This window comes from Quercus lobata, chromosome 5, assembly GCF_001633185.2.
Source record: "Quercus lobata isolate SW786 chromosome 5, ValleyOak3.0 Primary Assembly, whole genome shotgun sequence".
Taxonomy (NCBI): domain Eukaryota; kingdom Viridiplantae; phylum Streptophyta; class Magnoliopsida; order Fagales; family Fagaceae; genus Quercus; species Quercus lobata.
Genome location: NC_044908.1, coordinates 65403416 through 65415146, shown reverse-complemented (window position 1 = coordinate 65415146; position 11731 = coordinate 65403416). Strand labels below are relative to the sequence as shown.

The window sequence follows — 11731 nt, the reverse complement described above, 5'->3', positions numbered from 1 at the left end:
AAGACTGCAAGAAAGCTCTCATGCGTACTTTCCAGTATGCATAGTTAGTGCTATCAAATAAAGAAGGTATAATTAAAGATTGTCCTCTATCCATGCCAAACAAGGGTCAATGGATCACACAGTAAAGATTAACCATAATCAGAGTGTGTCTACTTTGATACCACTTGATAGGTCAAGAATGTATTGACCCCTTAGGTAAATTAACCAAGTGAATTAATTAAGTCAATTAACATGCAATACACGTGGTAGCACAAACAAATCACCAAAAAACTAAATGCAACAGAAAATAAATTTGACACGGTGATTTGTTTACGAATGGAGAAAACCTCCGAGGCAAAACCCCACCAGGTGAATTTAAGGTCACCACTCCTGAGAATCTACTATTATCAAAACAAGCGGTTACAAGTAAAGGAATCCTAATACCTTATACCAACCTACAATTGAACCCTTACCTCAATACACAATTGGACTTGTAATATAGTGACAGTCTCTCCTTTCAATGCACGAGTCCCAATACGTGACTAATCAATTGATGCACGGATCCAAGTACGTGACTAACACACCAACTTGAGAAGGATGTTGGCTGTAAAGTTCTTCAGTTCATCCACACGATGAAGATTAATAAGAAGCTCCTTGGTCACAAAACCATACAGTGTACAAATGCAGCAGATTCTTCAAGAGAAAAATGAATTAGAGCAAATTGTCTCCGGTCACAATATGTATGCATGAAACCTTTACATAAAGTGAGACAGCCCTTAAAATAATCCTTATATATGTCTAGGTTGTGAGAAAAGAAAACCTACACACATAGCTTGGATATGCGTGAAAATAGATCTAAAAAACTGATTTTCGTAATTCTCGATAGATATAGCTATCGAGTTATTTGTCAAGCTTCACATTTTAAATCTCGATAAATACATCTGTCGAGATATCTGTCGAGTTTTAATGAATAACACTTCTTCACTTGATTTTTAGACAGATTTTCATGGCTTCAAAACTTGGACTTGAGCTCTTGTTCTTTGAAGTATTAAACACATCCTAAACCTACCCAAATACAAGTAAAATGCGTTTTGTCAAAGGATAAGCCAATTCTAAATGACATATGTTCATAACATGTTCCACATATGTCCTGACAAAGCAGAAGTTGGAAGTGAGTAAAAAATAAATAAATGACAAAGAGTTAGAAGTTATTAGAAGAGAGAGAGAGAGAGAGAGATTCGTAGAAAGGAAAGCAGAAGCTGACTAAAAATAATAATAATAACTAAAAGAAAAAGGAAAGAAGTCGAAAGTGAATAAAGAATGCAGGTGGAGCGAAAAAAAAAGGGTAGATTCCACTAACATACCCTAAGGTTTGGGTGCATACCAATTAGGTCAAACACATTTCAAAATTGACCAATTTGGTCCCTAAAGACAATTTAATCCCTATCCCTGTTACCCTCCAAAAGATAGTTTTCCTTTTCTTTCTCAAACGTCTATTTTCTCTCCCTTTCCCTACACTCTTTGTTCCCACACTCTCTATTTCTCTCAGGCCTCCCTATTCTCTCATCCCTCTCTCTCCTGGCCGATCCTTCTTTATGACTCACCCTTTCATTGTCTCTTTCTTCTCTTAGGCAACAACAGTGTTGTGCTTTCAGGTAACGACAGTGGTGGGTTTATTGTGGGTTTTTGAGTTTTTTATCTGGGTTTTATGTCCAGCGGTGGTGGTGGGTTCCAATTTGGGGTAGATTTGCAATGAAGTGGTTCTGGGTTCCGATGTTATGGGTTGGTTTGTTATGGGTTTTTTGGATTTGGGTTTTGTTAGAGGATTTGGGTTCTGTTGCTATGGGTTTGGCTAGGGTTTATGGTCGGTGGTGGTGGGTTTCAATCTAGAGTGGATTTGCAATGGGGGTGGTGGTGGGTTGTGATGTGGTGGTGGGTTTGCTACGGGGAAAATTGGGTTGTTAGTTAGTTGTGGCCATAGTTGCTCAAGTTAGAGAGATTGGGATGACTAAAGAGAGAAAAGAAGGGGAACAACACAGGAGGAAAGAGTCACAGTGAGAAGAGAGAGAAATTAATAGACGGTAATGTGGTTTGGGATTAAATTGTTTTTGAGGACCAAATTGATCAATTTTGAAATGCCTTAAACTTGGTTGGTATTTGCCCAAACCTTAGGATATGCTAGTGAAATTTACCCAAAAAAAGGAAGAATGAACAAAAAAGCACCAAGAAGCAAACACCAAATAGTATTTTTATATGCACACAAGTTTTCTCTCCTATTTTTTCTCCATTTTAGAGAGATTATAATTTGGTTGATCTAGAAAGAAAATATTTGGACCCCACCAGTTTTCTCTCCCCCCTCCCAACCAATCAACAAATCCAACGGTACCAAAATTTTTCATAAAAAATTAATAAATGAAATGACAAAGAGAGAAAAAATGGCAATGGAAAAAGACTTTTTAACTTATATATCATTAGTTTTATAAATTTATGTTATTGTTTTGTTTTATGAAAATGTTTTATTTGGTTGGAATAAATATTAAAAATTGTAAAATCCAGTTGTATTCATCAAAACCATTCATGAAATAAAATTCTATATTTACTAATGTTATAATTATTTTTTATAACTTTTTTTAATTTTTATAAATTTATTTTATTTATTTATAATTTAAATTTTTTTAATATCCTTTTTAAAATTTATAATATTTATTTATACTTTAAATTGTTTATAGAATTATTGATATCATTATCATGGTATTTCACTGTTAATTTTTTTTTATACAATTTCACTGTTAATCAATATAAAAAAGCAACAACTTGTTTGTCAGCTTAGCTTAAAAGGTCTGGTACATGAGTACACCAGTATAAAACTACAAATTGCAAAAGGCTCCAGGACCCAAGTGAATCATTTCTCTCATTACAGAAAATAGGAACAATGAAGAAAAAAAATAAAGCAATAGCTTTATCTTATCCTCAACATCATCATCAACAAAACCACAATCTACTTTTCTTCTTCTTCTTCTGTATCTTGGTTTGTTACTTGCCCCGCTCAAACGGCAGATTAGAAGAAAAAGATGCAGTCCCAGTTGGGCATGGATACAAAATTCGATCCGTGTTTATTGATCCCTCCGGCAAATCGTTGACCGCATATCTTGGCCTCATTAACAGCTCCTCCATTTTTGGGCCTGACATTCAGAATCTCAACTTCATTGCCAGGTATGCTTGCTTATATGCTATTGCTCTCTGTGCATTATCTCCAAGAATCTGCTCATCATATTTATATTCATATTATCACTGTTAACTTTTTTGGGAGTTACCAATGCTGTGGAGCCACGTAAGCATGTGAAACTGAATAACGATAATTCTCCTCCACGAAAATTCTGTACTCTTATTTTCAGAGCCGCCTCACTAAGAGCCGTAGCATTGGGGTGTAAATACTCCCCAATTACTACAGTAAGGTTGCATATAGCATATATATATATATATATATATAACCTTACTGTTCATAGATGGTAAAGGAAAAAAATATATATTTGTAAGTTAAATTGTAAAATGAGTTAATAAAATAAATAAAGTGGTATTTGAATATGCAAAATAGGCATTTTTTATATATATGCTATATGCAACCTTACTGTTCATAGATGGTAAAGGAAAAAAAAAATATTTGTAAGGTAAATTGTAAAATGAGTTAATAAAATAAATAAAGTGGTATTTGAATATGCAAAATAGGCATTTTTTTGCATCCTCAAATGTTAGTGCTCTAAAGACTTGAGTGATAGTCACATGCAATAAATAGTCAAATAACCAGCTGATGAAAACACTCAAGTAAATAGTGGAGGATGAGGTATCTATATCATAAATGATGACATCTAATATTTATAATTTTAAAAAAAAAATTATCTTAGATTATGTGTGTGAAGTTTCCTATTGGAGAGTAGATTAACTATTGCGCTAAAAGTGTTCGGTGATTTTATCTAATATTTAATAATTGAAAGGCAATAGCATCTCATTTTTGACTCATTTTTGACTAAAAAGTTAGGTATGGCATCTCATTTTTTACTAAAAAGTTAGGTATAGCATTTCATTTTTGACTAAAAAGTTAGGTATACAACTTGAGAAATATAGTATACTCCACTTATGGTCTTATAAGTCAATTCTACACATAATTTATTATTTTGATCAATTAAACCCTATATTTAAAAGAAAATTTTGGAAACTACCACAAATTTTAGTACATAAAGCTTACAAATTGATATGTCAATGAATACAATTGATAGAATTTAAACACCAAGCCCACCAAATAAATGTATGATTGAATTTTTTGTTTCTAACTAATGACACATCAATTTGTAAGCTCTATATAATAAAATTTATAGTATTCATGAAATGCTAAAAATATTACAAACTATACTACTTGTAACTTATAAACTGATGTGATTGTTGAATTTCAACGGTTCAACCGCTTAAAAAATAAATGTTTGAATTATGAAAAATGCTAAAGTTATACACTTATACTACAAACTTTAATTAATAATTTTTAAATTATAAAAATATAAAGTGTTGCCTATTAGTTATGTGTATATTTATCATTCTCAAAAAAAGTTATGTGTATATTTAACTTTGAAAAAGTTAACAAGTTTTCATAATTTTAATAATGCTGATAGTTTTACGCACAACTTGTCTATTAAACATTATTTAAATATTAAAAGTAATTTACATATAATGATAATTCTCCTGCACTATTAGATTATCTTATCACAGAATATTGTAGCATGTGCAACTTTTTTTTTTTTTTTTTTTTGGGAAGGAAGACAACTAATATTATTACTTTATTATTGGCATCTACTAGTGCATCACGCGTCTAAGAATATTTTAAATAAGGAGATATATTGACAGGTGTATCATTTAATGATTCAACGGTGAGGATTATATCATCTGATATTGCAAGGGTTTGATTTATGACTTTAAAAACCACACTTTTGTTCATTAAAAAAAAAAACAAAACAAAAAACAAAAGCCACACTTTAGTGCCACTGCCGCTGCTGCCAGATTACATTTTCACCATTTATTAGAGCATCTTCCACCTATCTACGAAACTCACAAAAGCCAAATCAGTTAAAGAAGTATTGTTAAACCACACACTCTTGATGTAATAGTCATTCTACACGTATAAGTATTTGTAAAGTGTGCGAGGCAAAAGTTAAAATTCAAGCCTTCAAGGAAAAACTTCACGTACTTATAAACTCAAATGAGACTAGAATATATAAAATAGTGTTGCTGGTGCATACATTGGCTCTTCCATTACATAGATCAAGTCTTGCATTTTGTTCCATGAAAAAATAAAATAAAATCTTGCGTTTTGTTTTGGGAAAAACGGTTCCATGGTGTATTTAGTGTTCTACTTTTATGCTTTGTTTTGTCTTGTGCACAAGAACCCTGCCTAACCTTTCCAAAATCAGTCCAACCAGAACAATTCTCGATTTTAGTGATCGAATCAGCGGTTTTCAGTTAAAGTTGTTTTTTCCTTCATTTTTGGTTATTAATGACAACAGGACTAGATTAGCGTCCAGTTCCCGGTTCAATCAGCCAGTTCGGTCATTTGACAATAAATTATTTTTCAATGGTTGAACCTTTATGGACCAAAAAAAAATTGTAAGTTAAAAGTAGTTTTATGTAATTAAAATTGTAAGCTTTTGAAAAAAATTATTCGCTAATTATTGTTTGCATACTAAGTTGTATATTGTCATACACAATCCAATTAAAATAATGTTTTGCTAATCAAAACATAATTTCAATTATAATTATAAAATTGTTTTATAATTATAACTAAAATTACGTTTACGATCGATTTTAACTTAATGTCCCGTAAAGTGTATCTATTATTTGACATGTGATCAAATTTCAAAAATATAAGTGGACGGGTGTAGCACACACCTCACTTAATGGATCGGCACAAATTGGGTCGCGTCAGTCTGTTTTTTGCACAGCCTGATAATTTAACACAATAATTTGGCTGATCGGTAGCTGACTGTCCACAGCTTTGAAACCAAGGATCGGCTGAGAATTCAAATAACAGACTCCGACCACCGCAGATGGGAGATCCCACAAGACATCATCCCGCGCCAAACCCACTCCCCACTGCACCACTCTCTCCCCGAAACTCCGTCATCTCCACCCCATTCCCATTCCACCACCTCCTACTTCCTCTCCGACCCCAACTCCGACCTCACCCTCACTCTCCACACCACCTCTCCCTTCACCTTCTCCATCTCCCGCAAATCCACAAACGACACGATCTTCGACACCGCCTCCACTCCCTTCATCTTCAAAAACCAGTACATCGAGCTCTCTTCCTCGCTCCCCAAATCCAAGTCCTCACTCTATGGCCTTGGCGAGCAAACCAAGCGGTCCTTCAAGCTTGTTCCTGATGACACTCAGACGCTCACTTTGTGGAACGCCGATATCGCCAGTGCTAATCTCGATGTCAATCTTTATGGGTCGCACCCTTTTTACATGGACGCTAGATCATCATCACCGGCCATTCAAAGTCATGGTGTTTTGCTGCTGAATAGTAATGGGATGGATGTGATATACAGTGGTGATAGGATTACGTATAAGGTGATCGGTGGGGTTATTGACTTGTACTTGTTTGCTGGGCCATTGCCGGAGATGGTGATGGATCAGTATACGAAACTCATCGGCCGCCCTACGCCTATGCCTTATTGGTCCTTCGGTAACTTCTCTCTTCTCTCTACTCTTCTCTTGTTTGCCTTTTCAGTTTTCATATATTGTGAATAGAAAAATGCTGAAGATGTTGCAAAATTTACTAGTTAACATTTACAAACTTAGACTTCACAACTGAAGTTCTTATTAGATAACTCCGCAATAGAGTTGTTAAAATCTTATCAATTTAGTTTCAAATGAGTAGATTGGATTGTAATAGTCAACATTCTTCTTAATATTGATGTATGGTCAAATGACTCAAATCTAATAAATTGTTTTAAGAATGAATGCATAAACATATTAATTTGTGATTCTCATGATTGGAATTATGAAATTACAACATCACCTTCATATATCATGTCATACGTAATACTTTCTTTAACATTATATTTTATTTCTAAATATTGGTGAATTATACATGCAACCTATAATGCCATCACTTCTGACTCCAAAAGAACTCAATTCCATCGAGTTAAGAGCTAAAATAAGAATGTCGTTTCACACACTTCAAATGTGAGAATGAACTTCTTTTTGCGATCAACAAAGGAGTAGCATGCCTGGAAAGGTGTGCATCATGATCCCATATCCATGTGTGACCCAAAAAATAAAAGTGACAAAGCTTAAGAGACAGTACATCGTGCCTAAGTGTTTCTTTAAGCTTGCTTCTTTCAAATGTGAAGGCACAGCTTATCAACATTTAATATTATATTATTAATCCATATCATATGATAAGGATCCAGATGTGACTCTATTTCTATTCTCAATTTTTACATTGCTTTCTTAGATATTGCATTATTATAATTCCCAATGTCAATTCCGAAGTTAGGTAGTGGTTCACTTGAACATCTTGTTTTGTGACTGTAAAAATTAGATGAATGACACCTATCATAACATCACCATCTAGATCTAGGTAATTAAAGTTAACTTTCAAATTAGCATCAAGGGGTTCACAAATCTCATTTTCATGTTGTTATATATTGCCCTTTGACTTCTTTTAGGATTTTTTCTTTTCAGTTATCGTAAAATTGATTTTGAAAGGCATGGTCAAAACTGACAAGTGCGACACTTCATCCTGAAATTAGATCTACTACTTCCTTAGAATGAAGAAGAATTTCTAGAACAAGAAAATATATGTTGGTCCATCACATAGGGCAATACAAATCCTGACCAAATTGAAGTTTAATGAATACTACCAGTAATAGTCACCTTTATAGAAAGACGCCATATGTAATTCTATTGGAAAAACATAGTGGGTTACAGAGTGCTTATAAAGAAAAAGAAAAGTGTGACATTAGAAGATGTAATGTGAATTTGAAAGAAGACTTTTTGATGGACCAATTGAAAAAATTAATTGCTGTAATGAGTTGTTCTTTTCTAAAGATACTTTTAAGACATTCCATTATATTCAGGCTTCAATTGTATGCCAATATAATCGTCACTTGGAGTGACTCGCTCCAAATTAGGATCTGACCTGCTATGTTTTTATCGTGACATACTTTATAAGAAATGCTAACCCAAGTGGTTATTGTTAACTTTATGTAAAGGATTTCATCAGTGTCGATGGGGTTATAAGAATGTGGCTGACCTTGAAGGCGTGGTTGCTGGCTATGCAAAAGCTGGCATACCTCTTGAAGTTATGTGGACAGATATTGATTACATGGATGGCTACAAGGATTTTACCCTTGATCCTATCAACTTCCCATTGGACAAAATGCAAAAATTTGTTGATACTCTTCATCAAAATGGACAGAAATATGTGCTCATCTTGGATCCTGGTATGCGTTACTTGACATGCAATTGTTTTCTTCAGCTGTAACTATTCTCACTCTCTTATTTAATGTAAAAATGTGTTATTTTACAGGTATCAGTGTGAATAAGACAGATGGAACCTACATAAGGGGAATGCAAGCTGATGTGTTCATAAAACGTGATGGTGTCCCTTACTTGGGTCAAGTTTGGCCTGGCCTAGTCTACTTCCCTGATTTTTTAAACCCAGCTAGTGAAGTATTTTGGGGTGGTGAGATAAAAAGATTTCAAGATATTCTTCCCTTCGATGGTCTTTGGCTTGACATGAATGAGATTTCTAGCTTTATAACTTCTCCTCCTACTCCAAATTCTACTTTTGATGACCCTCCCTACAAAATTAACAATGCTGGAGTTTCGCGGCCCATTAATAATAGAACTGTCCCTGCAACATCCTTACACTGGGGTAACATTACGGAGTACAATGCCCACAACCTATACGGACTCCTAGAGTCCAAATCCACTAATGCAGCCTTAATCAATGTGACTGGTAAAAGGCCATTTATACTTGCCAGGTCAACTTTTGTGACCTCTGGCAAGTACACGGCACACTGGACTGGAGACAACGCTGCTACATGGAATGATTTGGCATATTCAATTCCAGGAATTTTGAATTTTGGACTTTTTGGCATCCCAATGGTTGGAGCAGATGTATGTGGTTTTATAGGAGATACAACTGAAGAACTTTGTGGGCGTTGGATTCAGGTAAAAATTGATAGATGTCAAAATGATTAGTTGATATTGTACTTTTTTTTCTCTCAAGCTTTATTTAGCTTTTGATATGATATTTTACTGTTTTGTAGACTTGTAGTAGATAAAGGGAGTGTATGATCCGATTTTGTGAAGCATTTCCCCCCCACCCCCCCCAGCTTCTGCTTTCTTTATTAAGTAAAATATATTTTGTTCCCACTAACTTTAGACTTGTTGCTCTTTGAACCATATAGTTCTAATTTGAGTGATTTTGATCCCTACAAATTTAAATTGTTGTCGATCTAGTCCTGCCGTTCAGCTCTGTTAATTAAGTGCCATTAAGTGTCATATGATCTATATACACCCATATCAAGTGCACAAGTCTCAACATTCACCTGTCATTAACAAAGGTAGTGAAGAAGGGTTAGAGGGCACTTGCACAACAGACATAGTGGAGGAGGAAGGGGTTGGTGCTGTTCTTTTGCTGTGGTCAAAGTAGGCCTTGACATGAGTGGTGAGGGTGTTGGACTTGCTATGGAGCCTCTTCTATTCATACTCAATTGGGATGAAGAAACTCTGAATACTAGCTATGGATCTTTTCATTATGGTCATGCAATATTTATTGATCTAAAGGTTACTGTTGGTGGGTAGTGATCTTTTCATACTCATGTTGCTCGAATCTGGGGATCCCAATGAACTTCCCTATGAAGCAGATGAGGATGATGATGAAGAAGAGGAATTCCTCTGCTCTCTTGAAAAACAAAAAATTAACGTGATTTTTTCTCACAATATTACAATTTTATTTACCCTTTTTTGCTTATAACATTTTCACCAAATTGATATGATTTTGATTTCTTTTGTATTCATGTGACACTTAATGGCATTTAGTGAATAGAGTTAGGCTAAAGGACTATATTGACAATAATCCAAAGCTTTAATGATAATATGATTTAAATTAACTATAGGGAGTTAGGGACCAAATTGATTGTTTGTTTAATATTGATGAGAAATCAAAATGTATTATAGCTGTTTCAATTTTATTGTTTGTTTGTTATTTTATAAGAAGTGATGCTTCCAAAGTTTGTATAACATTGGCGGTAATCTCTCTCTCTCTCTCTCTCTGTATGTTTATCTTTCTGGTTTTTTAATGTCATTTTGTTGAAGTATATTGAATTATCTTTGCAAATGCTATGAGAGAGAAAGTGATAAGGCAAAGAAGTCTTGGTGCCATTAATAGGGAATAAAGAAAATGTCATGCTTATTATTTGATTGAATATATTTATGCACCTAATGTCTGTATTTTGTCCAAATGCAGCTAGGGGCCTTTTATCCCTTCACAAGAGATCACTCTGAGAAGAATACTATTCGTCAAGAACTCTACCTTTGGGATTCAGTTGCTGCAATAGCTAGGAAGGTGCTTGGGCTTCGCTATCGGCTTCTCCCCTACTTTTACACATTAATGTATGAAGCACACCAAAGCGGAACCCCCATTGCACGACCCCTTTTTTTCTCTTTCCCTCAAGATATCAACACTTACGAAATCAGTACACAATTCCTGATTGGTAAAGCCGTAATGGTCTCACCAGTATTGAAGTCAGGAGCTGTTTCAGTTGATGCATACTTCCCTGCAGGAAACTGGTTTGACCTCTTTAACTACTCCCATTCACTGAGTGTTAAATCAGGAAAGTATATCAAGCTTGATGCACCACTCAATCATATAAACGTGCATGTTCGGGAAGGTAATATTCTGGCTATGCAAGGAGAGGCCATGACAACACAAGCAGCTCGGAAGACTGCATTCCAACTCTTGGTGGTTGTCAGCAATAGTGGAAATAGCAGTGGAGAAGTTTTCTTGGATGATGGTGAGGAAGTGGAGATGGGAGGAGCGGATGGGAAATGGAGTTTAGTGAGATTTTATGGTGGAATAGTAGGGAATAAAGTATCAGTCAAATCACAAGTTGTGAATGGAGGTTTTGCATTAAGCCAAAAGTGGATCATAGATAAAGTGATTTTCATAGGATTAAAGGAGGATAAGAGATTGAAGAGATATGAACTAGAAACTATAAATGGAACAAACTTAAATGGAAACTCAGTTATAAAGAAAAGCTTCGACGGCTTGGGATTTCTAACTGTAGAGGTCTCAAAATTGTCACTTCTTATAGGAAAGGAGTTCAAGTTGGAGCTAAACTTCTGAAATAGTGAGTCAACTCGTAAGAGAATGAGTATCAGTTGCACTCAACTGTCATAACTGTTTGAAATATTATTGCTGGAAAAAAATCGCTATTTTAATAAATTTCTAAGTAATAATTAAATAATCTGTTCCAGTGATGCCATTATCTTATTAATGAATCTCACTCACAATTAGCACTGATAAAATTATTATTTTTCTAATAAATAGATGTTCATACACAAGGAAAATAATTTAGTTATTTCATATGCCAGTTACCAATCAATACTACAATTACAAGAACTCATAGCTAATTGAGTTTCAATATCTACTTAGTTATGTATCTATATAATATCTAAAATTTGAAATGTA

General features: G+C 34.4%; 1 protein-coding gene across 1 annotated transcript; it reads left to right on the top strand.

The window, feature by feature from the left end:
- Positions 1 to 2807: 2807 nt before the first annotated feature.
- LOC115991789 (alpha-glucosidase-like) lies at positions 2808 to 11525 on the top strand. Its single transcript, XM_031115708.1, has 5 exons — positions 2808 to 3192; positions 6015 to 6709; positions 8244 to 8474; positions 8561 to 9207; positions 10508 to 11525. The coding sequence occupies exons 1-5, from the start codon at positions 2912 to 2914 to the stop codon at positions 11384 to 11386; spliced, it is 2733 nt and encodes a 910-aa protein (XP_030971568.1). The 5' UTR covers positions 2808 to 2911; the 3' UTR covers positions 11387 to 11525.
- Positions 11526 to 11731: the final 206 nt, after the last annotated feature.

Bases quoted from the DNA above. Each gene is read 5' to 3' on its own strand.
- LOC115991789 (XM_031115708.1), top strand. From the start codon at position 2,912: ATGAAGAAAAAAAATAAAGCAATAGCTTTATCTTATCCTCAACATCAT. The intron at 3,193-6,014 runs GTATGCTTGCTT...GACTGTCCACAG, and splicing joins AATCTCAACTTCATTGCCAG to CTTTGAAACCAAGGATCGGC. The intron at 9,208-10,507 runs GTAAAAATTGAT...GTCCAAATGCAG, and splicing joins TTTGTGGGCGTTGGATTCAG to CTAGGGGCCTTTTATCCCTT.